Raw genomic sequence first — 26,484 nt, 5'->3', positions numbered from 1 at the left:
TAAGAATTGGAGCCGCTAGTCGCAAATCTGAATCTTATAAAAGGGTGGGTAGTCCTAACGAACAGCACTCCTCTTTCGCACACTCTTCCTGAGCTAAATTGAAAGCTAATTTACAATCATTTTTAGGTAAGTAATCTATACGGATAACCGGAGGTTTCGTTATACTTGTTTACAGAAAATCACGGCACTTTGATACGGCGTTTATGGTAAAAAAACCGGAGAACTCCCCAATGTGGATTATGCATCGTTAAAGCGCTTTAGTTGGTACTTTTGTTTGTACAGGGATTGTAGCGAATTGAACTGCTGAAAGTGATTAATATATGTATAGTTGTTACAATACAATATCATCCATTAGAAATTCTTCTATATTGTATGCAAAAGTGCATGCAAGCATATATTAATCCAATATGGTACTGTTTAACTTCAATCCTCTAATACTTGATTTGCCTGTTACACTGTATTTTCCCATTGTAACTGCTTTTAATTTTTTACTCTACCTCTAATCCGTTAATGACATTGCCAATTAGGGTTCAGACTGCTAACTTGCTTCTAATATTTAGATATAAATTATTTGCGCACTCGTTTCCCCCTGCTTCGCGTTTTAAATTCGCAGTCTAATTGCCCTTTCTCCTTCTACTCAACCATTGCTCTCTCGATTTCTCTCCTTCCCGTTTTTAATATAAACAATGACTAAGGAAAATAAGCCAAGAGATATTGTCATCGTTGGCGCTGGCGTTATTGGATTGACCACTGCTTGGATTCTTTCAGACTTGGGTCTTGCTCCTCGTATTAAGGTGATTGCCAAGTATACGCCTGAAGATCGTTCTGTAGAATACACTTCCCCTTGGGCTGGCGCAAATTTCTGTAGCATTTCTGCTACTGATGACAATGCTTTGCGCTGGGATAAAATCACTTACCATCGTTTCGCCTACTTGGCGAAAACTCGTCCTGAAGCAGGAATCCGTTTTGCTGATCTTCGAGAATTGTGGGAGTACGAGCCGAAACACGACAAAATCAGATCCTGGAATACCTATGTCAGAGATTTCAAAGTTATCCCTGAAAAAGATCTTCCAGGAGAATGTATCTACGGACATAAGGCCACCACCTTTTTAATCAACGCTCCTCATTACTTGAATTATATGTACAAGCTGCTCATTGAAGCTGGCGTCGAATTTGAAAAGAAAGAATTGAGTCACATCAAAGAGACTGTCGAAGAAACTCCAGAAGCTTCAGTAGTATTTAATTGCACTGGTCTCTGGGCTTCCAAATTGGGTGGCGTTGAAGACCCGGACGTTTATCCGACTCGTGGACATGTTGTTTTGGTTAAGGCTCCTCATGTAACAGAAACTCGCATTTTGAATGGCAAGAACTCTGATACCTATATTATTCCTCGTCCCTTAAATGGTGGAGTCATTTGCGGCGGTTTCATGCAACCAGGAAACTGGGATCGTGAAATTCACCCTGAAGACACTTTGGATATCCTTAAGAGAACATCGGCTTTGATGCCAGAATTGTTCCACGGCAAGGGTCCGGAGGGTGCTGAAATTATTCAAGAATGTGTCGGATTCCGTCCTTCTCGAAAGGGTGGTGCCCGCGTAGAGCTTGATGTTGTTCCCGGCACCTCAGTCCCCCTTGTTCATGATTACGGTGCTTCTGGCACAGGATACCAAGCTGGTTATGGTATGGCTCTTGACTCTGTCATGTTGGCTCTTCCTAAAATCAAATTGGCTTAGGTTTATTTTTTTATCACGTTTCATATTTTTTAGAGCATTATCTCCCCTCTTTTTATTAGGATAATTGGTCGCTTCATTTGAGGTAGTTTTTATACCAAATTTCGAACCATGTTTTATAGACTTAACGGATTTGTTAAAACGCATTTCAATTCTACGATACACGTGTACAAGTAGTTCATTAGCTTTTGAGAGTTGCTAAATCATGAGGATGAAATAGCATTAGAATGTTGTACATTACCTTTACGTTTTTTGACGATTATTTAAAAAAATTTACATCTTTTGAGAATAATCTGAAAGACTAAAGTGCTTGGCATCCTTAATGCGAGCAAGTAAGGTTCCTTTCCTTCCGTGCCCTTGTTGTAGAAGCATTAAAATAGACTGAGCTTGATTCATATTAACGGTGGCATCTTTGTAGCTTAATTAGTAATTTTTGGGCCTTTAAAGAAGTTTTTCAATCCTCAATCGCAATATCCTAAATTCACCTATCCGCGACCAGCCTACCGTTTGCATACCACAGGTTTTGGGTAACTATCTAAACCAACTGTGAGGGAATTTAATTGTAATAGTTTATTCATTTTATATTATTTTATTTTGCTTTAATCACAATAATTTGATTAATCAGCTGCTTTTCGTCAGCTCATACAAATTACCAAGAGAAAGGAAAGCTTACATCCCATTATGGCTAATAGAAAGATTTTTCTTATTACATCTCTTATAATATCGTTATTGCTTATTCATATCTTCATATTCAGTCCACTGAATGAACCTGAGAAAAATGCAAAGGCAGGACCTTTAGGTCTTTCAGATGTCTCAGTGCCATCTGCTCCTAAATTACCTGCTAAGGATTCAACAGATTTTGAAGTATTTCTTGAAAACCCTGTTATCATTTTTAGTCGTCCTGGATGTCCTTATAGTGCTGCAGCTAAAAAACTTCTAACAGAAACCCTTAGATTGGATCCTCCAGCAGTGGTTGTAGAAGTCACCGACTACGAGCATACTCAAGAGTTAAGAGACTGGCTTTCTTCCATTAGCGATATATCTACAATGCCCAACATCTTCGTTGGTGGTCATAGCATCGGTGGATCTGATTCGGTCCGTGCTCTGTACCAAGAAGAAAAACTTCAGTCTACTTTGGATGAATGGACACATAATAAAGTTTTAATTTTACCTACCGACTAATTTTAATTTTTCAATATATGTTTTGATGCAATTTATTAATTACAATTTATGTTAAATCGATTACCCTTGGAAGTAACTCAATAATTATACTAGCCAAGTATGCTATAGCTTCTTTAAACCACCAACCACTACTCCAAACTATCCAGCTAAGCAACTTAGAGAGTAAAGCATTCATTGCATATATATTTAAAAAATTTGAATGCAATAATATATTCTTATTGTTACATTGGTCAATTTATTTGCATGGCGCAAGCTCCTGAATACCACTATGTAGGTAGTGTAGACTACCAACCGACGAGGCCTTCTGCCCATCAGAATTTAATAGAGCTTTATGGTCTTACGGAACTTGCTAAAAAGGTTGGACGTGTCGATGAATTTGGTAACAAGAGAAAGATGCGTCGTTCGTACAAGGCTTACATCCAAGACTTGCCAGGTTATAATGAAATTCTTCGTGATAATACTATAAAACAATGGCTTACAAACCCTATTCGAGAAGAAGTTCCTATTGACATTGAATTTTTACATCATGTGTTCTCTGTAGAGCCAGGCATTATTCCAGGTTTTAATCCTAAAGTGTTTGGCCTTGAAGACGACGTTGTAATGGGCAATGTTAGTCGTGATTCCTCTCAACCTCGTAGTCCAAGTCGTAGAAAGAAGTAATTGATGAGCCATCAATTGCTCATCAAATCCTAGAAAGCTGTGAAAGTTTGCTTTAAAACTGCAGGTCAAATCCTTAATGCTCTTGCCGAATTTTACTAAACTTGTTGCTTTTACTGAAACTTGTCGATTCTGCTTTCCATTACTCAATGATTGTACTCAGAAGAGCGATAAATATTTGAAGCTCTTTCTGCGGGTTCAGTTATCTGCTGTTTTCAGAGATTTTTCATCGTTTCAAAGCATGGAAACAATACCAAATGATTTAATTACTCTTTAATTTGCGGTCTAGAAAACTTATTTATTACATGGCGTTGTTTCGTTTTTAAAATTCATCTTTGTTTTCTCAGGTTTATTCCTAAGAAGTCGCTTTTAACTTCAATAGTTTAATCTCGGTGATTCTACTAGATTCTCAAGAGACAAATTACTTAAATTCTTTTTCTCATCTACTGTTTAATGTATTCTTAACGTTGTTAACTGAATCATATTAACTTATGTTCTATATGTTGCTAGTTGTTTTATTCATTTTAGTAATACATTTTCAAAGTTATTTTTCTTCATATACATTTCATCGTAAAGAGTATTTTCTAAATAATACCCAATTTTGAGAAGTGTAAAACAATTGTCGAAATAGTAAAAATATGAGTTGATCTACGCAGGACTGTTGCAAAGAACCGCAGCATAAAAAAATGGTATTGGATCATCCAAATTAAACAGATTGTTTCACTTACTGCCCATACATTACAGTCATCAATCGTAAATACCCGACTGGGCTTTAGAGACGTAATTTCAGTATTCATGATTGATGCAAAAAAAATAACTTGTCATACATTTCTATGTCAATTACCATTGCTTGAATTGCATAAAATACACCGTTCGAACCCCATATTTCTTAATTATACAGATTTACACGCTTACAACACGATTGAGGTAAAAAAATCGTACTTTATGAAACAATCGATAGATATAAACCAAAAACAAATTTAATTATTTGCTTTCCCATATCCACACATTCCCCTCTAACATTAGAATATAGAGGAGAAGATCCTTTTGTAATTCCTAAGGACCTCCCTGATAAACGGAAGAACGCTTTAGTTGTAAAACAACTTACAACTTGGACATAGCGGCGATATCGGTAGATTGGACGTAATCTTCGAAACCCTCAAGCTCCTCTTGAAGAGCTTCCAAGGAAACCTTGTCGTCCTCAACAACCAAGTTAATTTGGAACTTGTTGACACCGAAACCAACGGGAACAAGTTTGGAAAGACCCCAAACAAGACCGTCCATTTGAATGCTACGAACGGCCTTCTCCAATTCGTCCATAGGGGTTTCATCATCCCAAGGCTTAACATCCAAGGTGACAAGAGACTTGTGAACGGCCTTGGGTTTAGCAGCCTTCTTCTTGTTGTATTCGGCAACACGCTCGGCCTTAATGCGCTCAGCTTCAGGATCCTCCTCTTCGTCAGAGCCAAAGAGATCGATCTCATCTTCTTCAGCGGCAGCAGCACCCTCAGGACCATAGGCAGAAACCTCCTTGGCGGTACCAGGAAGAGTGGCAAGGTCATAAGTGGCAATTTGCTTGTACCAACGAGCACCGTTGGGGTACTTGGCAGTATCAGGAGCAACGCCAACAGCCTTAAAGACTACAGCATCAGCTTGGCTAGGCTCATATCTATAAAACGTTAGAAAGGATTTGGTAATTAAAAAACATCAAGCTCAGTGAAAAGATACAAACAAAGCATTTTCACGTTTTTTGTTAAAAGACGGCTATCGTGTCTAATTGAGAGGGCTTTAAAAAATAGTCTTTGCACTTGTAGATATGCCATAGGGAACTTTTAACAAAGGAAAAAAAATACGATTTGTGATCAAATGGTATTTCACTATTATTTTGATGCATTTTCCGCACAAAAATGACTTACCCTTCAATGAAAGACTTGTCAAGCAAGAAGTCGTTAAGTTGCTTAAGACCAGCGTCAGAGGTGAGATCAGAAAAACCCATTTTTAAAGTAGTTGGTTGTTGGCAGAAAATTTTAGAGTAGTTTGTCAAGAGTTATGGAGGTTTTACTTATGTTAATAAATTAATATTATTTCAATTTTTTTGTTAATATATACAGCACTACACTAATTGATATTGGATACAATGAAAAAAATATTGCGCTATTACAAAATATCAAAAATTGTCTTAACATTTGATATTCGAGAAGATGAAAAGAAATGTAGAACTATAAATTTGTTGAGCAAACCAACAAATGGCTTCATGATTAAATTATGGGCATACTTTCGAATGAACACGCTAAATATACGATACGACTGCAGGTTAGTCACACAATCTACAAATACTTACAAACTTGGTTTGTTTATATACATGTATGGTGTATCCATATTATTTATGTATAGATTAAAACTAAGTAAAAACAATTTCCGAATTCCAACACGTACCCATAAAACGATAAAGCGTCATTCTCATGGCACCAAATATTAATATCCAAGGAACCAATAAAATATAAAGGAAAAAAAGTAGAGCTTTGTAAATTGATCAAGACACTCTATTTATTATGATCAAAAGAAAACAGAAGTTATGCAAAAGGAATGATTTTTTTCTTACAGAGGTATTCCCGATTTTACCGAGATTTGCGACTAGTTTTTCTTGGGCTTTCGGGGACAACAAATTTAGGTAGAATTTGTTTTTCCACCTCTTGTTCCTCTTCTTCAGAAAGCATTTCATCTTCCGGGATGACAAAGTCATGATCAATGTGACTTTTTCTAGGTGATAATTCTGCATTTGGCGACAAAGAAGCTTCCAAATTGCTTTCATCAAACGCATCGGCATTTGCTTCCAAATCATTGTCCATGTCATCATTTTCTGCTTCATCAACTACCTCTATATCGTAGCCTGCTTCATCCACATCCTCATCGATGTAATCGTTTTCCTCCTCTTCTTCTCCATCTTCACTCGAAAAATCAAGTCGACGTTGCCTCATCTCTTCCTGAGATAAAACCATATTTAATTTTCCGGACAAAGAAAAAATTTTAGTCATTAAATGAGCACTTTGTACAAGCTTTTCATGTAACTGAACAAGTGAATCCTGCAAATCCATGACGGTGGTCAAATATCCACCATGTGTAACAATAATCCAATGCAACCAAATCGCAAGGGATGGCTGCATATTTATCAACATGGCTGGGATTAAAGTTCTAGCTAAATCAGCCGCAATAGTACCATCCATATTGCGAACAGTGTTGGATACAACACCAACATCAGAGCAATTCAAGCATTGCTCCAGCAAATCTTTCGAATCTGCATTTTCTTCAAATTTGATAATATTACCGGTTGTGGCAGCCATGGTTGCCTTTCTACCGCAATTTTACCTCCAACTGGTGGTGGGTTGAGGATAGAAATTTGGTGAATACAAACTGTGCACTACTCTCAAAATTTTACTCTCGTACAATTCGAACTTCGCTACTTTAGCAATATTCCAATAATTTGATAAATGAAGAAATTATAGATTACACTTTGTTAAGCCATATTAAACACATGTACAAAAAAGAACAAGACTAATCTAATAATGTATAAAGGGAATTTGTATTATACAGCGACCTATCGGGTGTTAAAAAGAAAAGACGAAAGAGTGACATGAAAAAAATCTCGCTTGACAAACAGACATCTCAAACAGGGTTTATAAATGGCTATATTACAGCTAGAAACCTTCCAAAAAAAAAAAGGACCACAATAATAGAAACTCCCGAAGCAAAAAAAAAATCATTAATGACTTTCATATGCAAATTTAAAAAACTCAAAAGTATCGTTGTTGAAGAAGATACGAAAGTAGTGAATAGCAATTAGGGAAAGGAAAAATTCAAAGTCGTAAGGAAGTCTTCAAGATTGATTGCCTCACAATGAATGCCATTAAATAAGAGAAGCTCGTATATACATCATAAGTTTTCAATCACCATCTAAAACTTCTCAGGCGATGCAAAAACCCAAAGCTTGCGCTACTACAGTAATGATGCATTAAAGAAATTTTTAAATATGTAAAATTAGAGATGCAATCGGGTCTCAAAAATATCACAGGACTGAGAAGAAATCACAAACAGTGAAGTGAGAGGTTACAAAAACATTAAACATTAAAAATAAAAAGGCACCAAAGGATACCTCTCATCTAAGGAAGTATTAATTAAGCAGATTCACTACTTTCACTTTCATTGTCACTTTCAGAATCGGAAACATTAGCAGCGTTATTTGACTCGGGAGAAGTGGGAGACGTTTTGCCAGCAAAACGATCTAATTGTTGTTGCAAACGTCTGATTTTTTCAGCTTGCTCCGTTTCAGAAAGTACGCGGCCCTTTTTCTTCTCTGGCTTAGTTGGCATAAGGACGGGTGAAGCAGGTTCAGAGGAATCGGCGTCGGGTTTGCAAACATAGCGGTATATACGATGGAATACTTCTGGTTTCATATTGCCGACATCAATTTCAATTTCATCAGTATCACGAAGCCAAGGCATCTCTTCACGTAAAATTTCAGCGACATTTGAAAGTTGTTCAGCACTGAGGTAATTACAGCGCTCGGCAAGCTCATTTTGCATAGCATAGGTAATAGGACCATATTCCTTGGTGAGATCACGGCGACGAGGTTTCCTCATACGGTTCATCTTTTTTGCCTTCATTGCCTCCAATGTGTCCTGTAGCATAGATATCTGCTTATCCACAGCAGCAAACTTGGCTCCATTGATTTCTTCCTCGGACATCAAAGCCTCCTCTTCCTCACCATTATCGAATAAAGCATCTGTTTCCGCCTCCTGTTGTTTAACCAAGGTTGCATCATCAAACTTGGGACGAGCTTCCCATTTTTCCTTAAATACATTCTCTAATTGGCGGCCCATCACATGAACAGGAGTGCCAGGAGGGTTATAGGTGAAACAGTTGTTAAACATAAGAAGGATGTCGCTTTCAAATTCCTCAAGAGTAGAATACTCATTTTTGTTCAATTTGGATTGTATAGTGCTGAGATCCATGGGTTCTTTGATGACATCAAAATAATCCGGACAATCGCAAGCTACAGGATCAACAGGCTGATAAAAGGGGAAAGCAAACGACTCGTATTGTCTTTTGTATAATTCCTTTAACACAGTTGAGCAAAAGCGCATTTGCGAGTTGTTTTTACGGCGCCTGGGTTTACCTTCCGGGAGAACAGCTGGAGAAGCAGCTTTAGGAGCTGTAGACGCAGCAACGCTGGCTGATGTAGAGCTAACAGATGAGTTTCTTCTAGTACGAGGGGGAGCAGTTGAGGCCGACTTTTGTTTGGACTTTTTCACGGGAGCAGCTGCGGGTTGTTCTGCGTCGGGCAACTGTTTTAACTGCCGCTCAAATACCTCTTGCAAAGCTTTACCCATCGATCCAACTGGTGACTCCGTTCCATTATACAAAAAACAATTTGAAAACATCAGGTTCATGTCATCAATGAATTCTTGAGGAACGCTGTACTCGTAACTTGTTAATTTCTTTTCAATTGTCCCCAAGTCCATGGGGTTTTTTACAATTGTCGGATAATCTGGAATGTTTTGTTTTATGGGGTCTACTGGGACTTTAAATGGTGCGGAATTTTTGGTTCTTTTTAATTGTCTTACAATTGCCAAACAATATTTTTGTTGAGGCGGAGGCATTCCACTGCCACGAATCTTTTTAACAGTCGGTTCAGGTTCTTTTTTGGGCATAGATTCTTTTTCCTCTTGTTTCAAATCGCCCACAGTCGCACCAGAAGAGTCACGCTTCCTCGATAACGACTCTTCATTTTCGTCGTTATGACCATCACTTGATTGTATGTTATTATCACCATTTAACTGAGGACTCCCATCATTCGCAATTTCATCTTTTGTCTCAGCTTTGACCTCATTTTCACGCGATTCGCTGCTCATATTCTGGTACAATCCAGCAATTTTGAGGTTGGCGAAGGGTAGATTCAAAATTCAAGGTTCGGGCACAACCGAAAGTAGTCACGTGACTGGAAAATACTGAATGTTAACAAACTGATGCGTTGCCTCGTAAAAGGACCGTCTAGTATACTTAGTATGGAAAATGGCTCAGGTACAGCCTGTTTCATGAGCTCTTAGAAAGTTGTTTCAACGAAGAATTGATCATTAGTATGGTGTTTTATTATTTGAAAAATTTTCTTGTCTCTTTATACGTTTACGGTAGTGTGCTTATTGTATCGTAAAACTGCAAAGTGCTGAAGAAATTACTCACACACCTACGAAATTTGTATACCAAGAAGAATGGGTTGTTTCAACGTATGGTTTTGGTTTAATTACTTTTTGAATTCTACCAGAATTATTCCTTGTGAGCGCATAGGAAGGAGCAGGCAAAAACTCACAAGTTGTGTTTAATTTCTTAATTAATATATGCCCATGAGAGAAAGTATTTGTTTTATCGATACGTTGGATTTCGTAGAATAACTTAATGTATAAACAGATAGACATCTTTATAGCGTAAACTCACAAACAATAATTAGAGAAATTTTGTACTAGTAGACTATGCGACGTTGTTAATTGAATTTGGTATGCCTTTTGTAATTATTGGATTTTTAAAGCATAAACAGTTCGACTTTACTAAAGCTTGGAATATCGCTAGAGCTGACAAACACTGTCTTTTGTTTACTTTGTTCAAGAGTTGCAATCACAAATTGAATCATAATATATATTATAGGTTTACACTCGTTCTTAATGATATGATTTGAAAGCACTATCTAATTTCTCCATAAATCTCTACATTCGCTTAGGTCTACCTTAATGAATTTTTATCTAGCCAAGTCAATCAACATTGAAGGACTGGAAAATGGGTTTCAAGCATGTAATGAAATTAAAACAATGTACCTTTCCAAAACATTTCTTTTAATTGGTCTATTTTAATTAAAAATTGTTCTTCTTTAATTTTGAAATAATGTCTCCCAGCGTTTATATGGTTGGAACTTTTAAAAGTTTATGAGGAAGTTATATTAGACATATTATGAAAGGTACTTATACTGGGAAACCTCTTTGTACAAAACTATTCAGTGATGATAAGCACATTTTTGCATAAACCGTTTATAGTAAGTCAGAGTGTGATTACTGTTTCTTAGCAGTGTAAAGAACAAAATATTTCCCCATAAAAATAAAGAGATGTACTGAAAACACTTTATAATGAACAGACTTCCTTATCATGCAAATTAGTTTAATATATTTTTTTTAACATTAAATTTATAAAATCAAAATTCAAGTGTGTGTATAAACATTGTACACTTAGGTAGGTATTGTTGTTTAGTGTATTCTCTGTTTTCTACCTTGCAAACAATACATATTTGTGGATTTATTTATTTTTTTATTAACAAAGCTTTATTTAAACAAAAATATTCTCTGAAAGAAACGAAAAAACTTCTGTATGATTTCTTTTACTACCACGTAAAGGTGGAAATTATTATTATTATTATTATTTTTATTTTTATATTTATATTTTCATATCGTATTACAATGTGAATTTGATTGAAGAACAGCATGGTTTTATTCGATTATTATTTTATTGTGTAATGTTAAGTGTTAATGGCTTTGAATTTATCATTATCGTTACTGGTACATTACTAACTTCCCCTTTCAACTTCAAAATCTAACGTTATCCAACTCGAGTACAATGTCAGCAGGAATCAAGTCTACGAAAGTCACATTTTCTTCAAGGGGTATCCCTATTTCTGGCATCCTATATTAGCCAGTTTCTGAAAGTAAAGTTGCTAGCACAAAGGCTGCTGTGGTTGTCGGTTATCCAGGCGGTGGCGTCAAAGAACAAACGGCCAGTTTTCATGCTAAGTTTCTTGCTGAAAATGGATTTATGGCTTTAGTGTTTGACGCGGCTTATCAAGGTGAGTCTGGTGGTGAACCTAGAGGAATTGAGGATCCATCTCAACGTATCGAGGATGTCAAAGCTGCTGTCACTTACCTGTCCATCCTAGAAGACAAAGTAGATCCGAGTCGTATCGGAGCGGTGGGAATCTGTGCTTCAGGAATGTATGTTCCCATCGCAGCTTCAACGGATAAACGTATTAAATCGGTTGCTACTGTCTCTGCTGCAGATTTTGGTAGCGTCATACGTGAAGGTATTAGAAATGCTGATGGAAAACCTATGCAAACAACCGAACAATTATCTTCTGCATTAGAAGGTGCCGCTGCCTCGCGAACCAAATTTGTAAGGGTGAGTCATATGACTTGTTCAATTTATTCCCCCAAAGAGAGCAATTGTCTGATGCCACCCCATTATTATTCAAAGAAGCCTATGACTATTATTGTACACCGCGTGGTTCCCATCCTCGATCCACCGGTATTTTCCAGCCGTGGAGCATGGAGTTATTGGCTGGCTTTTATGGAGCCACGGATGTTCTTAAACAAATGGCTCCTAGGCCTTTGTTGTACATAGCTGGTGAGAAGGCTGACACTCTGTATTTTTCAAAGGAAGCATATGCTGTCGCTTCCGAGCCAAAAGAGCTGTACATTGTTGAAGGGAAAACCCACGTCGACTTGTATGATTCCAAGCATCATTTCCCGAAGCTACTGGACTTTTTTGTTACGACATTAACTAGATAAGTGAAGAGATTTTTAGAGATTTAGGTGACAATTGTGGTTACGATGAAAGGATAAACTAAACTTTACAATTGAATATGCAGGGACAAAAGTTATTATACTTTCCTAACTTGAAACAAAATATTTAGCAATTCCAGATAGTCTTTAATGGCGTAACGGTAACATTATTGAAAGAAACGCCTTGGAAAGCAGCGAAGCTGATCTGTCCAGGTGTTGCTCCTTGAAGGAAGAAAAAGTCATTAGTGTAAGTTTTTTCGCCATTATTGACATACAGTTCAAGCAATCCATTGTCAACAATACCATACAAAGTTACGTTTCCATAAATGTAAATATCGTTGGCAAAAGAAGGCGTGAAAAGTGAATTAAACCATCCCATCTGAGCTTTGGCACGATTAATGACTAAAGTGCTAGCTGCAAAATCAACGTCCACGGAGATGGATTGTAATCTGTATGGATCATCAGAATCAATGATAATACGCCCCAGACAATATCCTGTTGTGCAGCCTTCTGTGTAATTGATACTGAGTGTGACATTGAACTCGAATGCGGTATTGCTTGGAAGAGTAATCGGAGAGCCCGAAAGACTACTTGAACTATTGATAACGGGTGCGGTAAATAGTGTTTCATCTCGTAAGAGAGAAACATTCAATGGGGTTTGAATGAGAGAAGTAAGGTTGGTCATGGGGTTCTGAGGAACGTCGCGAAGAGTGAATTTTCGTGCAACTGTCATAGCACTGCGGAAAACTTGAGTAGGAGCTTGGTTGGTGTATTGCCAGTTGCTAGCCCATCCAACTCCAATAACATCGGCATTGGCGGAAGACGAGTGATACAAAGCGCTGGCGTAAAAGTCCTTACCCAAGTCTACGAATCTAGTTTGGCCATCATCGGGGACGAAGTTTGTACCATTCCAATCGCCAACAAAGTATTGGACAACGGATCCTCCCAATGGAGCGCCAGGATTGATGGAGATGAAGAGTACCCATTTGTATTCATCGGTGCCTTCAACGGGCACACGAGCCATTCCAGGGCATTCATATTGCAACCCCAAATAACCAGAAGTGGAGAAAACAGATAACTCGGTCCAGTGAATCAAGTCATAGGAGGAATAAAAGGCAATTCCATAATTTTGAGACATAGCTACAATCATCACCCAACGATTAGCATCGAAATCCCATATTACCTTGGGGTCGCGGAATTGAAGTGAATTAATGTCAAGAACGGGATTTCCTGAATATTTTTTGAAAGTATATCCACCATCAGTGGTATACGCAATAGCCTGACGCTCAGCAACACCAGTCCAATGATCGGTATAAATTAAAACAATGCGCTCTTCCGGAATGGTGTCGTTGGAAAAGAGACCGGAAGAATTATGAACATCGACGACTGCACTGCCACTAAATGGGAGGGACAAAACTCCGTTTTCATGTTCATCGGGGTAGATGGCAATAGGATAATTCTCCCAATGGATTAAATCCTTGGAAACTGTGTGACCCCAATGAACTTCGCCGGCTGTTAGAGTTTTTGGTGAATATTGGAAGAACATGTGATAGACGCCGCCAGTATATACCAATCCGTTTGGATCATTCATGAAACCGGAAGAAGGAGTAAAATGAATTTTGGGACGATCGGTAGCATTGTAATATCCTGAAGGAAGATACTCGTTATAGTTACCCAAACAAGTCCCATTAGGGGCCGTTGTATTTACGAATGGAGGAGGAGGAACGGTGGTAGAATTGCTGACTTCAGTGATGTTGGAAGCATTATAAATGACAGGATAACGTTTTACATATAAGTGACGGGGAGCCGCGTTTGTAGATGATAAGAGAGAGACGAGGCAAATGCCACTAGCTAAAATATATTTCAAAAACATTGTAGCAAATCTTCAAAGTTAGCGATTATAACGTATTAATTGGTTGGTTCCAAGAAAGATTATTTACAAAAAAGACGATAATCGGTGAACAGAAAATTAAATAGGGACTATCAATAAATAGTCAAAAGTGGAGAATTGGCAGTTGTGAGTATAAAATTTAACAATCGTAAAACAAAAAAGAGACCGGCCAACAACGAAGAAGCTTGAGTCTTTTTTTTTGGTGAGAATAGATTTAATGTTTCAGCTTTTGATAGGTGTTAATTGATTTAGAGTATTCAACAAATTATCATATTCCGTTGAAAGGGAGACGAATTTCTGTAATATTCAAGCAAGCGAGCAAAGGATGAATGATCAAGAAAAACAAAATAGTTTTAGAATTTTTTTCACAACAATTAAATAATCAGTTCACTTTCTCAACAATTACACAACGAAAGTACAAACCAAGGATAGAATCAGAAAAGGTCGCAAAGAATTAGGGAATGGACGAGGAAAAAAAGTCGTTTAAAATTCGAATAACAAGAGAAGCAGGAAAAAGGAATGATTGCTTTTATCAGCAGAAAAATAGTTTCGACGAATGGATAAAGAAAAAGCGAAGAAAAAAAATAATAATAATAATTTCTTTATTTTGATTCAAAACAATTCAAGATGAAGAACCTTCAGTCAAATAGGTAATGAATTATAGCGGTTTATTTTTCTTTTCTTTTTCTTTTTCTTTTTTTCTTTTTTTTTCTTGAACGATTACTATCCGATGAAACGATGAAAGGATCTTTTAGAAAATGAACTATAGATGTTCCAACCTACAGATCACAAAGCAATAAAGACCTTAAAAACGGTAAATCTGATCGAAAGCAGTGAGTTTGAAAATTATGGATGACCAAAAAAAGCGCAGCTAACGGTACTATATATACATCCGAAATTTCCTTTCTCCATCAAATGCATAATATCTTGCTAAATATCGCACCTTGTCATGTTTCTCATTTGCGTCACTTATAGCTACACAAAAAGTCGATCATGACCTTCCGAAATTGCAGCGTATGTACTAAGGATTACGGAAGTAATGCGGAGATAAGATTCGGCAAGTTTTAGACAACGTTTGGTAACGTGTTCATTTTCGATCTAAGGTTGTGCTGACAATGTCTAAGATCGCAGTATGATGGCTAGAATGTCGATGAATTGAGCTCTCAAGATCTATCTTATATGTTCTTCTAATGTTCAATACATAAGATGTATTTTGAGACTTCAAAACTCAGTTTCATTTACTTGAAAACAATACAAAATGCAGTCTTTTCAAGCTCTGTGTCCGCAACTTAAATTCCGGTATATTGTCGCCTCCATTGACGATCTTTCTTGAGGAGAATGATGCCGACAGATATGAAAGTAATCGAGGTTTTGGGACGTCAGTCAAAACCAATAAAAGAGAAAGTAAAAGTAGAACAATGAAACTCAATCTGTTTAACAGGAGAAACTATTTAAATGGAATTGTACAGCAATAAGCTAGGCAAAGTAAAAAATGGATCGATATATCGTATTTAGGGGATGTGTTCTTATTTGCGTATTATCCAATTCGTTATAATGAAAAGGATTCTAAAGAGGAAGGAATGAAAAGGGTCCTTGCTAATGAGAAATGAAGAGTTTTACAGAATGGTGGTGCTTCTTAAAGAACAAATGATAGACAATTCTTGTGTTTTACGTCTCTTATGAGTTTTATTTTTATTATATTTTTTTATATATATTTTTTTTTCTATTTTTCTATTTTTTTGCTTCACTACTTATAGCTTTTCGTACTCTATTTTTTACTTATAATACTTACGATGGGTAAAAGTTGTATGAACCAACATGTGTATGAACCAAATGAGCCAACAATTTCTTTTTTCTTTCAATTTTTATTTGTTCATCTTAATCATTATATATACTATTCTTCTATCTCATACTATTCATCTGTCTATCCCTCCATTCAAACTTACTCCCACTACAAAATGTCATTTACAAAGAAAACCGGTTAGCGATGTCTCGTTCCAATTCGTTATATCATCTACCTAGAGGCAATTGAGGAGAATGCGTTTTTAGACAAATTTGGAAAAAGTTTTTCCTTATAGATAAATAGATTCTTGTCATCTCTGTAAAATCTTTTCCGCCATTGCACTCAGCCATACTGGTTTCTATTCTTACTTCCGTTTTCCATTTTTTCCGCTTCCCAACTAACTCATCATCCTTTCCCCCAAGGTCCGTTACATCATTTACCCCGCAACTGTGGGGTAAAAAAAAGAGCCGAATTTTCGTTTGGAATTGCGAAATTTCCTGTCTCCCACAAGAAGATCTCATAATGTTCATTTTTGGGGATAATTTAGGAATCAAATGGGCATTTATTGCTTTTCCTGCATTCTTCTTGAAAGATGGATATTTCTCTTCCTTTTGATCCGAACGGATCAAAAGTCGTGCTGTCCACATATCGTTGTATTTCCGTCTGCTAGAATGCATCATCAGCAATCTAGACGTATCTTCTTGTTCTCGACATCCTTTTCCAAAAATTTTTAATTCTGAAATCTATCAGCAACTCCCTTAAACTCAAAATATCGATTCCTTTATCTTGAGGAGCGATGGATGGGCTAGAAATTTTGATTCAATAGGTAGGTTTTTTTTTTTGCAATTGCATTAGTAACTGTTTGGAGGTAAATTGAAATAACAAGCATTACTTAAACCCTTTGCCTTTTTTTTTGAATCTTTTTTTTTAAAAGGAATCGTTTGTAGAGTACTTTGAAACTGCAGCCTTAATTCAACGTCTTCTTGACTACCTTTATTTTCCAAATTATGCGAACCTCGCTTGCATGCGACTATACAAAAAATAAGGAAACCAGTCTCGCATAAAATTAAATTTAATTTTAATCTTCAAAGCATCTCGATTTCGCGGACTAGGATCCTGGATAAATGCGTTGAAACTAAGCCGATGGGTTGTAAGAATATGGGAAAAGCTGCAATGTATCACATTGAATAGTCAATTGAAGGACATGGAGCTTTGAGCTTGTTGAATGAATAAAAGTTTTTGATGAATAAACGTTATTAGACATGATTGTATTTATCGGGTTTCGACTTTAAAAGTTCAATCAATTAATGAAAGACGTAAAAGCTGGACGTTTATTGAATAATCCAAAAAAGGTTATTTTTATATACTTTTAAAAAGAAAAAAAATAGTATTTAACGGATATAAACATGTATTGGTTCATGTACTTGCTTTACTCTGATCAAGTTGGTGTATGCTTTTTGGTTTCCATTGCTCTTTTTCTGATTATAATGCAAAATTACTCATCGTGTTTGCAGTTATGTTGAATAGCTTTAAAATTTACGTATCGTATTGTCAAGGTAGTAAATGTAAACAAAAAATTTTCATAGGGAATCATTACCAATTCGCTTACAGAAATTAAACATATTACACTCACTGTATGATGAAAAATAAAGTAGATTTCGAAATAAGATTATTAGAGTGAAGAGAATTTTAAATTGATATGTGAGAAACAAAACTCCGTCATAACTAATCTTTACAGTTGAAAATCCAATTGTGAATCCCTAGCATGTTTGAATTAATATGTGCAGTAGTCTAAAAGCAAGTTTGACACGTTGGTTTTTGAACAGGTGGTGAACAAAATAAATCTCGAGCGTATGGTTGAGACTATTTTATTATTTTTATATTAACTTTATCATAAGATGTCTATTCAACTGACTCGTAAATTCTGAAAACTACATGTCTTAAGAACCTGAAACAGTTTTAATTGCATTTGAATTTGGAATTGCATTAAGCCGACCCTTTAAGAAATTAAATATAACACTAAGCATACGTTTATTTCCCACAAGGATTATACATAGTTAAACAAAACGAGAAGTCAGTCCCCACGCACTATATGTTGGTAGAAATTTTACATGAAATTTTGATGCATTACAAGATTGATTAAATGTAGCGTGTAACCGGCTAACAGGATTCAAATGTATTAGTAAATGGAATCGGTAGTAGATTTATCTTTCTTTGATCACGTTTTGACATAAATCATAACTTCCGGCTTGTCGTCAGCTAATCGAGTAAAATTTAGTTGAATCCACGTATGAGTCTAATGTATGATCGATTAGTAAGTTGGATGAAATTGATCAACTCGATTTCGGGTGTTTTCCAAAATTTTTCATAAATATTGCATACGCAATGGAAGTAAGAATTGTATATAAAATGGTAAAGATGCTCTTTATATTTTAATCCATTGCCAAACTCCTTTCATTTAACAATAGAACACACTCAAAATAAAGTATCATGGCTCAATTCACTTTATGGTCGCATGCTCATGGTCCTAATCCATGGAAGGTGGTTCAAGCGCTGAAGGAGTTGGACCTTACCTATGAAACCAGATATGTGAATTTTTCAAAAAATGAGCAGAAATCCCCCGAACACTTAGCCTTAAACCCTAACGGTAGAGTACCTACCTTGATTGATCACCACAATAACGATTATACCATTTGGGAATCTGATGCCATTTTAATCTATTTAGCTGACAAATATGATACGGAAAGGAAGATATCTTTGCCTCGTGACCATCCTGAATACTACAAAGTTATACAATATTTATTTTTTCAAGCTTCTGGCCAAGGCATCATTTGGGGACAGGCTGGATGGTTTAGCGTCTATCATCAGGAGCTAGTCATATCTGCCATTACCCGTTATAGGAATGAAATCAAACGTGTTCTAGGAGTCCTCGAAGATATCCTTAAAGACCGTGATTATCTCGTGGCCAACCGGTTCACAATTGCTGACTTATCATTCATTTCATGGAATAACTTCCTTGAAATTATTTTTGCAGAAGGAAAGTTTTCAATCGAGGAAGAAGTGCCTCAGCTCGACTTTGAAAAAGAGTTTCCTAGAACTTATTCCTGGCATCAAAGACTTCTTGCCAGACCTGCTAGCAAGGCTACCTTCGAAGAAAGATCAAAGGCTTTGGATAATTAAGTGAATTTGTGGCGTCTATCTTGATAATAACGTTCCAATATTTCAATTGATTGATTGATTCTTTATATTTCAAAATTCATGCATTGTTTACTTTCCTTTATGCATATAGATATAGACTCAACTTTTTCGTTTCATACATCAATTGTTCAAGTGCTCTTTCAATAATATCATCTTTAAACTATGATTTTCTACTATACATTCCGAAAATATATACAAAGCAGACCATGTAACATCCATCGTATTGCTCTTGCTAAAATTGGTATTTATTGTTTGGAAAAGCCAATCATCAAAAGTAAAAAATATAAAATGAAAGAAGGGATAGCTGTAATCATGTCGAAATGACTTGAGGCGCTAATTTTATTTTATTTTTTTATTGTTACTATCTTTTTATTTTTCTTATACTACAAGACCTTTTTTATTTTTTTTTTTTAAATAATGTCGTCAATTTATTGAGAAAAGTTCAATGATTTTATTAAATTTTTAAGTAAATTATAAATATTATGTCTAAAACAAAAGCTCGAATAAATAATAATCAAATATTGTTTTCTTTATATGTTGGGCAGGCTTGTCTTATATTTTTTATTTTAATTATTCTGAATATTGTAAATAAGATGAATTCAAATACTCATGAACACAAATATAATGTAGGGTATGAAGAAGTGATTCATTATCGAATTTAGAAAGGTCCTAATATAAAAAACAAAGAGAAAATCAATATAAGCAGTCGCTGTATATTAAATTATCCAATTTGCTTAATTCAAGAGTGTTCTTATAAAGCTCAAGAATATGATAATTAGTAACAAAGCAAACTAGGCCGCCTGTATTTTGTACATGATAGTTTCAATTTTAAAGTATTAGAGCAAAATATTAAACAAGGAAACAAGCAAAAAAAAAAAACTATTAAAAAACAGATGATACCTATTTATGAAAACAATAGCGTATAATGAACATGAACGTATTGCACTAAACAAATTAGCGAGTTACAATGCCTAAAAAACACAGTCACATAACAATACTGCTTTCCATTTTGGTGTCGCAAACTATTTAACAACCAGTTTTTATTAAATCGTAAATAAACGTTGTTTTTTATTTCGTTTTTTGTTAGGACTTCCTTTAATTAAAACTACCTTAAAAAAAACAACTTCTTAGTATGGATATCTCTTAAACTTGAATTGTAGTAACGGTTGCTGTTAACTGAAATGAATAAAACGATGAAACAACATTTGATAGCCATTGTCCTTGGCCTTATCGAAGCTTATCTAGCTGCAATTTACCAGTTAGAAAAGTCAAAAATAGGCCTACAAAATTGGCAAATGCCGGTAACGATTATTTTTGCTTTGTTTCGCGAAATCTTTAGTGAACGAAAATCAAGGCTTATAATACATTTTTAGAAAGTTGCACATTTCACATACAAAATTTTTTATTTATTGCTATCCTGGTATCTATATAGTCGATGAATATTTATTATTTTTATTTTTTAAATCATTAATTGTATGGTAAACTGGGGAATTGTAATGATGTTTAACTTGTTACGATGTCTTTATTTTGTGTCTATAAACTTTTGTTCTAATGTACAACAAACTTATTAAACTGGACAAGCAAGTAATTATGCCGGGGAAATGTCTATACATAGGATTATCATATACACAGCAGCAGCTAATGTGCTAATTCATGAACGCATATGGCAATCATAAAGCGGATGTTTAATATTTGATCCTTTTCTTTTATTTTCTACGAACATTAATGAAATCATCAAATTGCCATAAGAACAAAGCAATATTATGGGGATGCCATCCAGTCAAACACACCTACTAGAGTTAAAAGAGACAGATGCTAGTACTCATTAACTGGAAAAACTTGGCTGACAAGAAAAAAGATCTTGCGGTTTTAATTTCCATCTTAATGTACAAAATGTTTTATTTAGCTTCCAAAACGTTTCTAACCATAACGGATGAAGAAATTGATTCCATTCAGAATGAATTAGCCAAAAAAAAAAACGACTATTCACTCACTACATGCAGCTTTCTTTCGAAGGGAGATATTGTCAAGAAAAAGAACAAATGCCAGGATATCAGATATAATCTGCTAAAATATAACATAATCAATCATGTAAAGTGAATGTTTTCAGGAATATTAAATACCTTCCATAGTATATTTGCTCTGAAGACATTACTCAAAGCCATCATTAGCATCAATTTTTTCAGCGGGAAGAATCTTAGTTCCTAAAAGACTCGATACCACTTTGGCTTTGGCTGTAATTTTGTTCCAGTAAGAGTCAAACCCAGCATCGGTCTCCTCCAGTTCATTGTTGGTGGGCAACGACTCTAATAACGATTTCAACTGTTCTAAATGCCTATGTGCCTTTTTAATTTTAGGATGTTGTGAATTTTCTTCTTTCAACCAAAAACACACGCGTCCATAAATTTCACCCGCCAGTAAATATTTGTTATAAGCATGCTCGAGTCCAAACAAAAATGCTTCCTCATACCCTTGCTCAATTCCCTTTAAAATTCCTTCATCATAACCACGTTTGTACTCATTTTCTTCCAATTTGGTCACTTCCTCCCAGTCCATGCGGCAGTGTCGTTTTGTAATAATTTTTGCCAAAAACTGAGAATTTGCAACTTACAGAGGATTAGCGGCTAACCTTATTAGATACAGCACAACACAGTGATATATAGTTCCTGCAGTATAATGTCAGCAATACTACACTACGCTATAATACACTACGTTGAGTATCACTATATGTCACATGTTCTAATTATATATCGTACCATGTATGATACGATATGGAGATTGATCTTAATGATAATCTATTAAGATCAATATTATCTGAATACTATAAATAGAGCTACTGCTGAACCTCGTTCCTCAGTTCAGTTATGAGCTATATTAGTGATAGGTAACATTATAACCCAGTTAATACAATACCTATACTCAGTTGCTACTTATACAACCTGTGTATTGTAATATAATAGATCACAAGGAAAACTCACCGCAGTTCTACGTATCCTTAAATCAGATACCAAACTGCGTAGCTTACATATAAAAACGAATAACAAAGAAGAATTATATCGCCCTAAATGAATTTATGGTATTCGTTTGATATCCGATATTTCTTTAATTTCAAAATCGCAGCATTGACATCTCTAGTGTAAATCTCATTTACTTTGCCTATAGCAGTCGATAATTCATATAGAACATACTTTTTTTCTTTTTTTAAATCTAAGTCTAATATTTTGTTTCAAGTACAGGAGCTAGTAAAGTATATCACATAAGTTTCAATTGGCAAGTGTTTACATTGCGAATAACTGCAGTGTTTCCTTGCTACTTTTAAACGCACAGTCTAGTTACATACAAAGATTAATTAATTTTCAAATATACACAACACTTGACTGTCCTCAATTCTTTACACTAAAACCTTATGCATGCGCGTTGAATATTGAACTACCGGAGAGCAATCTCAGAGGGCTCTGCAGCCGTCAATTGCAATATACTGAAACTAATTAAAAAAAAAAGAAAAGGGTGAAAGGTATGAAAACTTGAATATCATAAAAGATCCATAGTTGTAAAAACAACATAGAATTAGCTAAAAAAGAGAGCTATGATTAATTTTGGTTTGTGTGTACGATCTGGATGGGAATTGATCGACCACAAAAGAGAGGGGAGTATGGTTGTGAATGGGAATACGATAGAGTAGAGAAAGGTGAAAAACAAACAAACCCAAACTCACTGAAAACCAATCAGCTCAAAAAACCTTAAGTAAAGAAAAGCAAAGCATCAGAAAGCATAGGCATCAATGAAAATCAATTCGAAACTGAATCTTGCTCAAATGAATTGACCAAGATACACCAAAATATGCAGGAAGCTAAAAATTCAAAAAGCAGAGGGGAGTTGATGGGGAAGAACCCGGTGGGCCCAGGAAATAAGCTTTTGGGAACTCCGAATAAAAAAACTGGTTCACGGTATAGGAATTGCGGAATTTTTTTTTTTTTTGAAAAAGGTTGTCTAATAGAAAAAGAGAATAGAAAAGGAATAAATGAAAAGAAGGAGACCAATTCCAAAGTAAGAATTTATATCAAACAATTCATGTTCCTATGCTGCTCGTTTCCATGTTGTTTTATTTTTTTTTGGTAAACGCAATCAATCAATCAGTAACGTGACAGACACAAAAGCAAATTGGGAATTACGAATTCATAAAGCATATCCCAACGGCATTACGCCAACACTTGCAACTGTCGTTGACGGCCATCACCCCATTTACTCAGAGGTGGCCTTCTTCAAATACGTAATGACGTTGTTACGATCAGCCGGTTTCTTGAAGCCAGCAAAGGCCATCTTAGTACCGGGGATATACTTCTTGGGGTTTTCGAGGTAGGCGAAAAGAGTTTCTTCATCCCAAGTAATACCCTTATCGCGATTGGCTTCGGTGTAAGAGAAACCCTCAGCTTGACCGGTCTTACGGCCAAATACACCGTGCAAATTGGGACCGACCTTGTTGGCGCCGCCTTTTTCAACGGTATGACATTGAGCGCAACGAGTCTTGAACAGGGAAGCACCCTTCTTTTCGTCTCCAGGAGCGTAAGGCATTTTGAATTAATAAATTGCTAAGGAAAGGAAATAGGCTTAAGAGTTTAGTATTTGTAGAGAAGAAGATTTAAAAACCACAAATTCACAGCGAAGTTAGTGAGAAGATGTACGTTGAGAGTAAGTTGGGATGCGGTGGAAGTCGACCTTTAAATTTATTTTTTCGCCCTTATTTCATTGGTTCATGAGCTCTCCGCGGAATGACATGGCGAGCCAATCCAATGTTTACCTTTTTTGCGTGCGATAACCTTCGTTAAAGTAAAAACAGGATTTGGTGATGACGAGCAGACCGTATTAAACATAATTAAGGTTGTATACCGTGTCTGAAAATAAGGAAAATAGATATCGTTAGAGTGCAGTAATCGTTGGAAAACTGGAATTGGCTGATATGCAATGATTTCCGTAGGCATGCAATGCATCTTCCAAGCATGTGTGGATTGGTCTTTGGGATATGAATGGATTCTTAGAGACGGAAATCGCCAGTCAAGATGCATTGATGGGGATGCATAGCGTAGTACGAAAAATTGGGTGAAATATTGATGCAATAGGATAGATGAAAAATCGTAGACAGAGCAAGAGAGAATGAATAGATGAGACATGGGAATACACCATTGGATATTACACTCTAGTAAATACCTTTTGGTGTGTACACTTTGTTCTGCGCATATTTTTTGGTAGTTGAAAAATTCAAAGAAGCATTTGATCGCACTTTACTTAATCCTGCGAATACAAGGTTAGTGTGACATTTTAAAGAAAACAATTAAATAGGATTATGGAAATAGTAAACAGGAACTTACCTGAACATCGTTTTGTTTAGTCTATGTGTTGTCATTATTAAGCGACGATTTCTTAAATCATATAGTAATAGACAGACACTGTGTGACAATGAAACAAAGTAGAAAATAATTGGTAAGATCAAAGTATGAGAATCCCATTTATCTAGTAAATATAGTTCATTCATATGTTTCGTCTTTTATACAACCACAACAAAATGAATGGGATCTAGAAATTTTTTTCTGCAAAATGTGATTTTCTCCAAAAAGATTTTAATCCATCACAAAAGACTTTCCCATTGAAAAACAAATTTCAGATAAATCCAATAGAATCGAACAAAAAAAGTAAAAATAAATAAAACGAAACGCTTTCCCAGCCTAGTGCTTCAAGCCGCTGCTCTAAACCTGATACACACACACACACACTCACTACCAACCAACTAGCATTTCCTACATTACCTGATTTTTTCGATTTCTTTTTTCTTTCGGTAAATTGGGAAATTCGTGGTAGTTTAGATGTTTCCCTAAATACAGATATAAAAAAGATTGTCTGAGCTTATTGTTACCAGATAGGAGCAAAGGCTGATGGAATGGATAGATAGGGAAGGAAGGTGTATAAAAATATGACAGACCGATGAAAAATGCCTTATCTTGATAAACTAGACAACGAGAATGTTTGAGTATAAGAATAGTAGAGATGAAATCATTTTAAAACAAACACCCTTTGTTAGATAACATTCGTAGGAAAATTGCAATCTTTTTCCTTGTTTTTGGTATCAACATTGAAATTTAATACAATTTACTACCATATATTCGTATATTGAGAAGTAATATCTTTGTATTTCTTGATATTTTACACAAGGGTTACTTTTAAAATCTTGTCTTTGTGTTTACAAGCGTTGATTTCTAGAAACGTACAAAACGACGCTTAGGATATTTTTCGAATAGTCATACTTTTTTTTGTTTTTTTTTTTTTTTTTTCGTATACTCGTTCTACGAATATTGGCAAAATGACTGGTACGGCAAAGGTCAGTATCCCTAAAGCGCAACCTCACAAGGTGCCCTGTGTGTACTTGGCAGGAGACCTCGTGTTTAGGCCTAATGCCATTGAGCTGTTTGATGAACTCAAGGAAATCTGCAAGGACGCAGGGGTGCAAGGAGTTGCACCGTTTGATGGCCAAGAAGGTGTGGAGGAGATGGCTCCTGGAGCGGAAACGAGTTTGAAGATTGCGGAACTCGATCGGAAATTGATGGATCGTTGCGATGGAGGGATTTTCTGCCTTGATCCATTTCGACGTGCCCCAGACATGGATCCAGGCACGGCAGTGGAGCTTGGGTACATGGCCGCTCAAGGAAAACCGTTGGCCGGCTTCACGACCGATGGCCGTATGTATCCAGAAAAAGTCAGGTCGTACCGAAAACAGGCATGGGGCGACGCTTTGAAGCCTCGATTCACCAAAGGCGGTAGTGGTAGCATGGAAGATGCAGACGGCTTGATCGTACACTCTGAGGGATTCTTGCAAAACGTGATGACTGAGGGATTTATCAGAATGTCAGGAGGTTTTGTCGCCGTCGATTTTAGCATTCAAGAAGCCTTTCGAACTGCCATTAAGGATCTAGCTGCCAGATTGAACAGTCAGCATTAGCCGACCATGAGCAGTCAACACTAGCTGTCGGTCATGCGGTGGGAAGAAATGCTATATATGTCGAAATATTTATGTTGTAAAAGACCATGCTTGACTAAGAAATGTTGCGCGATTCTCATGCAAACAATAATTTATTCGCCGAAAACAAGCTTTGGCCGTTCTAACCACTTCTAATCGATAGGTGATAGAAAAGAAAACGACAGTAGTGAAAAGACGAGAAAAGTTAGAGAAATGAATGATAGGAGCTTTATTGAATCAATGTTTTTGCCAGGAATTGCGACGTCTACTAAATTATCACGCTTATTGAGCCAATGTCCTACAATACCATATACGCTATTAGATCCGTAGAGAATGAAAACACGAGTTCATTTAAAAAAAAAAAATTCAACCACACAAATAATCTATTCTTAACTATCATGTCTATTTTGTAAAGTTTGTACAAATACCCCATCTACGCTATATAG

General features: G+C 36.0%; 13 protein-coding genes, 15 long non-coding RNA genes, 2 other non-coding genes and 1 pseudogene across 31 annotated transcripts, besides 1 other annotated feature; 15 read left to right on the top strand and 16 right to left on the bottom strand.

The window, feature by feature from the left end:
* The first annotated feature begins 66 nt into the window (after positions 1 to 66).
* Positions 67 to 1,839, top strand: dao1 (D-amino acid oxidase). Its single transcript, NM_001355932.2, has 2 exons — positions 67 to 126; positions 561 to 1,839. Exon 2 carries the CDS (start codon positions 687 to 689, stop codon positions 1,731 to 1,733), a length of 1,047 nt encoding a protein of 348 aa, NP_001342883.1. The 5' UTR covers positions 67 to 126; positions 561 to 686; the 3' UTR covers positions 1,734 to 1,839.
* SPOM_SPNCRNA.7481 lies at positions 405 to 1,731 on the bottom strand. The gene has a single exon (NR_196817.1). It is a non-coding gene; the product is annotated as a non-coding RNA (long non-coding RNA).
* Positions 1,840 to 1,867: 28 nt separating the features above from the next.
* SPOM_SPNCRNA.7480 lies at positions 1,868 to 2,856 on the bottom strand. The gene has a single exon (NR_196816.1). It is a non-coding gene; the product is annotated as a non-coding RNA (long non-coding RNA).
* On the top strand, positions 2,233 to 3,060 carry grx3 (CIA machinery monothiol glutaredoxin Grx3). Its single transcript, NM_001023295.3, has one exon. It carries the CDS (start codon positions 2,412 to 2,414, stop codon positions 2,910 to 2,912), a length of 501 nt encoding a protein of 166 aa, NP_588305.1. The 5' UTR covers positions 2,233 to 2,411; the 3' UTR covers positions 2,913 to 3,060.
* Positions 2,933 to 3,901, bottom strand: SPOM_SPNCRNA.1225. Its single transcript, NR_150087.1, has one exon. It is a non-coding gene; the product is annotated as a non-coding RNA (long non-coding RNA).
* rox3 (mediator complex subunit Med19) lies at positions 3,027 to 4,079 on the top strand. Its single transcript, NM_001023294.3, has one exon. It carries the CDS (start codon positions 3,156 to 3,158, stop codon positions 3,570 to 3,572), a length of 417 nt encoding a protein of 138 aa, NP_588304.1. The 5' UTR covers positions 3,027 to 3,155; the 3' UTR covers positions 3,573 to 4,079.
* Positions 4,080 to 4,491: 412 nt separating this feature from the next.
* tef5 (translation elongation factor EF-1 beta subunit, guanyl-nucleotide exchange factor (eEF1B)) lies at positions 4,492 to 5,588 on the bottom strand. Its single transcript, NM_001023293.3, has 2 exons — positions 5,486 to 5,588; positions 4,492 to 5,238 (listed from the first exon to the last, which is right to left on the bottom strand). The coding sequence occupies exons 1-2, from the start codon at positions 5,563 to 5,565 to the stop codon at positions 4,674 to 4,676; spliced, it is 645 nt and encodes a 214-aa protein (NP_588303.1). The 5' UTR covers positions 5,566 to 5,588; the 3' UTR covers positions 4,492 to 4,673.
* SPOM_SPNCRNA.7479 lies at positions 5,345 to 5,585 on the top strand. Its single transcript, NR_196815.1, has one exon. It is a non-coding gene; the product is annotated as a non-coding RNA (long non-coding RNA).
* A 137-nt stretch (positions 5,589 to 5,725) lies between the features above and the next one.
* SPOM_SPNCRNA.7478 lies at positions 5,726 to 7,479 on the top strand. The gene has a single exon (NR_196814.1). It is a non-coding gene; the product is annotated as a non-coding RNA (long non-coding RNA).
* On the bottom strand, positions 5,918 to 6,954 carry utp502 (ribonucleoprotein complex protein Utp502). Its single transcript, NM_001023292.3, has one exon. The coding sequence runs from the start codon at positions 6,908 to 6,910 to the stop codon at positions 6,188 to 6,190; it is 723 nt and encodes a 240-aa protein (NP_588302.1). The 5' UTR covers positions 6,911 to 6,954; the 3' UTR covers positions 5,918 to 6,187.
* Positions 7,044 to 9,518, bottom strand: bdf1 (Swr1 complex bromodomain subunit Bdf1). Its single transcript, NM_001023291.3, has one exon. It carries the CDS (start codon positions 9,476 to 9,478, stop codon positions 7,742 to 7,744), a length of 1,737 nt encoding a protein of 578 aa, NP_588301.2. The 5' UTR covers positions 9,479 to 9,518; the 3' UTR covers positions 7,044 to 7,741.
* Positions 7,595 to 8,349, top strand: SPOM_SPNCRNA.7477. Its single transcript, NR_196813.1, has one exon. It is a non-coding gene; the product is annotated as a non-coding RNA (long non-coding RNA).
* Positions 8,451 to 10,217, top strand: SPOM_SPNCRNA.7476. The gene has a single exon (NR_196812.1). It is a non-coding gene; the product is annotated as a non-coding RNA (long non-coding RNA).
* SPOM_SPNCRNA.500 lies at positions 9,636 to 9,980 on the bottom strand. Its single transcript, NR_150878.1, has one exon. It is a non-coding gene; the product is annotated as a non-coding RNA (long non-coding RNA).
* A 77-nt stretch (positions 10,218 to 10,294) lies between the features above and the next one.
* On the bottom strand, positions 10,295 to 10,681 carry SPOM_SPNCRNA.7475. The gene has a single exon (NR_196811.1). It is a non-coding gene; the product is annotated as a non-coding RNA (long non-coding RNA).
* Positions 10,682 to 11,061: 380 nt separating this feature from the next.
* On the bottom strand, positions 11,062 to 12,241 carry SPOM_SPNCRNA.1224. The gene has a single exon (NR_150086.1). It is a non-coding gene; the product is annotated as a non-coding RNA, possible alternative UTR (long non-coding RNA).
* Positions 11,223 to 12,166, top strand: SPOM_SPCC1450.01C (annotated as a pseudogene). The gene has a single exon. A coding segment is annotated over exon 1 (944 nt).
* On the bottom strand, positions 12,175 to 14,905 carry inv1 (external invertase, beta-fructofuranosidase Inv1). Its single transcript, NM_001023290.3, has one exon. It carries the CDS (start codon positions 14,031 to 14,033, stop codon positions 12,288 to 12,290), a length of 1,746 nt encoding a protein of 581 aa, NP_588300.1. The 5' UTR covers positions 14,034 to 14,905; the 3' UTR covers positions 12,175 to 12,287.
* Positions 14,906 to 15,462: 557 nt separating this feature from the next.
* On the top strand, positions 15,463 to 17,162 carry SPOM_SPNCRNA.1223. The gene has a single exon (NR_150085.1). It is a non-coding gene; the product is annotated as a non-coding RNA (long non-coding RNA).
* Positions 15,942 to 16,511, bottom strand: SPOM_SPCC191.10 (uncharacterized protein; the record flags this gene model as incomplete). Its single annotated transcript, NM_001023289.3, has 1 exon — positions 15,942 to 16,511. One exon carries the CDS (start codon positions 16,509 to 16,511, stop codon positions 16,062 to 16,064), a length of 450 nt encoding a protein of 149 aa, NP_588299.1. The 3' UTR covers positions 15,942 to 16,061.
* Positions 17,163 to 17,623: 461 nt separating the features above from the next.
* Positions 17,624 to 18,747, bottom strand: SPOM_SPNCRNA.1222. The gene has a single exon (NR_150084.1). It is a non-coding gene; the product is annotated as a non-coding RNA (long non-coding RNA).
* Positions 18,269 to 19,196, top strand: gst1 (glutathione S-transferase Gst1). The gene has a single exon (NM_001023288.3). The coding sequence runs from the start codon at positions 18,325 to 18,327 to the stop codon at positions 19,012 to 19,014; it is 690 nt and encodes a 229-aa protein (NP_588298.1). The 5' UTR covers positions 18,269 to 18,324; the 3' UTR covers positions 19,015 to 19,196.
* An 868-nt stretch (positions 19,197 to 20,064) lies between these two features.
* Positions 20,065 to 20,512, top strand: SPOM_SPNCRNA.7474. The gene has a single exon (NR_196810.1). It is a non-coding gene; the product is annotated as a snoRNA primary transcript for snR46 (small nucleolar RNA).
* On the top strand, positions 20,252 to 20,419 carry snR46. Its single transcript, NR_197148.1, has one exon. It is a non-coding gene; the product is annotated as a box H/ACA small nucleolar RNA snR46 (small nucleolar RNA).
* A 284-nt stretch (positions 20,513 to 20,796) lies between the features above and the next one.
* Positions 20,797 to 21,588, bottom strand: lto1 (ribosome biogenesis protein Lto1; the record flags this gene model as incomplete). The annotated part of the gene is made up of 1 exon (NM_001023287.3): positions 20,797 to 21,588. The coding sequence occupies one exon, from the start codon at positions 21,586 to 21,588 to the stop codon at positions 21,184 to 21,186; it is 405 nt and encodes a 134-aa protein (NP_588297.1). The 3' UTR covers positions 20,797 to 21,183.
* A 121-nt stretch (positions 21,589 to 21,709) lies between these two features.
* Positions 21,710 to 22,058: an LONG TERMINAL REPEAT.
* Positions 21,902 to 22,249, bottom strand: SPOM_SPNCRNA.7473. Its single transcript, NR_196809.1, has one exon. It is a non-coding gene; the product is annotated as a non-coding RNA (long non-coding RNA).
* A 291-nt stretch (positions 22,250 to 22,540) lies between these two features.
* cyc1 (cytochrome c) lies at positions 22,541 to 23,717 on the bottom strand. The gene has a single exon (NM_001023286.3). The coding sequence runs from the start codon at positions 23,602 to 23,604 to the stop codon at positions 23,275 to 23,277; it is 330 nt and encodes a 109-aa protein (NP_588296.1). The 5' UTR covers positions 23,605 to 23,717; the 3' UTR covers positions 22,541 to 23,274.
* SPOM_SPCC191.06 (uncharacterized protein) lies at positions 23,708 to 24,200 on the bottom strand (the record flags this gene model as incomplete). Its single annotated transcript, NM_001355931.2, has 1 exon — positions 23,708 to 24,200. One exon carries the CDS (start codon positions 24,198 to 24,200, stop codon positions 23,784 to 23,786), a length of 417 nt encoding a protein of 138 aa, NP_001342886.1. The 3' UTR covers positions 23,708 to 23,783.
* On the top strand, positions 24,180 to 24,398 carry SPOM_SPNCRNA.1221. The gene has a single exon (NR_150083.1). It is a non-coding gene; the product is annotated as a non-coding RNA (long non-coding RNA).
* A 345-nt stretch (positions 24,399 to 24,743) lies between these two features.
* SPOM_SPNCRNA.1220 lies at positions 24,744 to 25,355 on the top strand. Its single transcript, NR_150082.1, has one exon. It is a non-coding gene; the product is annotated as a non-coding RNA, possible alternative UTR (long non-coding RNA).
* SPOM_SPCC191.05C (nucleoside 2-deoxyribosyltransferase) lies at positions 24,806 to 26,384 on the top strand. Its single transcript, NM_001023284.3, has one exon. It carries the CDS (start codon positions 25,385 to 25,387, stop codon positions 26,018 to 26,020), a length of 636 nt encoding a protein of 211 aa, NP_588294.1. The 5' UTR covers positions 24,806 to 25,384; the 3' UTR covers positions 26,021 to 26,384.
* The last annotated feature ends 100 nt before the right edge of the window (positions 26,385 to 26,484 follow it).

The sequence above is a fragment of the Schizosaccharomyces pombe genome (assembly GCF_000002945.2).
Source record: "Schizosaccharomyces pombe strain 972h- genome assembly, chromosome: III".
Lineage (NCBI taxonomy): Eukaryota > Fungi > Ascomycota > Schizosaccharomycetes > Schizosaccharomycetales > Schizosaccharomycetaceae > Schizosaccharomyces > Schizosaccharomyces pombe.
The sequence above is the reverse complement of the archived record's forward strand: the minus strand, read 5'-3'. Positions and strand labels throughout refer to the sequence as shown.

Bases quoted from the DNA above. Each gene is read 5' to 3' on its own strand.
- dao1 (NM_001355932.2), top strand. From the start codon at position 687: ATGACTAAGGAAAATAAGCCAAGAGATATTGTCATCGTTGGCGCTGGC.
- grx3 (NM_001023295.3), top strand. From the start codon at position 2,412: ATGGCTAATAGAAAGATTTTTCTTATTACATCTCTTATAATATCGTTA.
- rox3 (NM_001023294.3), top strand. From the start codon at position 3,156: ATGGCGCAAGCTCCTGAATACCACTATGTAGGTAGTGTAGACTACCAA.
- tef5 (NM_001023293.3), bottom strand. From the start codon at position 5,565: ATGGGTTTTTCTGATCTCACCTCTGACGCTGGTCTTAAGCAACTTAAC. The intron at 5,239-5,485 runs GTAAGTCATTTT...AACGTTTTATAG, and splicing joins GACAAGTCTTTCATTGAAGG to ATATGAGCCTAGCCAAGCTG.
- utp502 (NM_001023292.3), bottom strand. From the start codon at position 6,910: ATGGCTGCCACAACCGGTAATATTATCAAATTTGAAGAAAATGCAGAT.
- bdf1 (NM_001023291.3), bottom strand. From the start codon at position 9,478: ATGAGCAGCGAATCGCGTGAAAATGAGGTCAAAGCTGAGACAAAAGAT.
- inv1 (NM_001023290.3), bottom strand. From the start codon at position 14,033: ATGTTTTTGAAATATATTTTAGCTAGTGGCATTTGCCTCGTCTCTCTC.
- gst1 (NM_001023288.3), top strand. From the start codon at position 18,325: ATGGCTCAATTCACTTTATGGTCGCATGCTCATGGTCCTAATCCATGG.
- cyc1 (NM_001023286.3), bottom strand. From the start codon at position 23,604: ATGCCTTACGCTCCTGGAGACGAAAAGAAGGGTGCTTCCCTGTTCAAG.
- SPOM_SPCC191.05C (NM_001023284.3), top strand. From the start codon at position 25,385: ATGACTGGTACGGCAAAGGTCAGTATCCCTAAAGCGCAACCTCACAAG.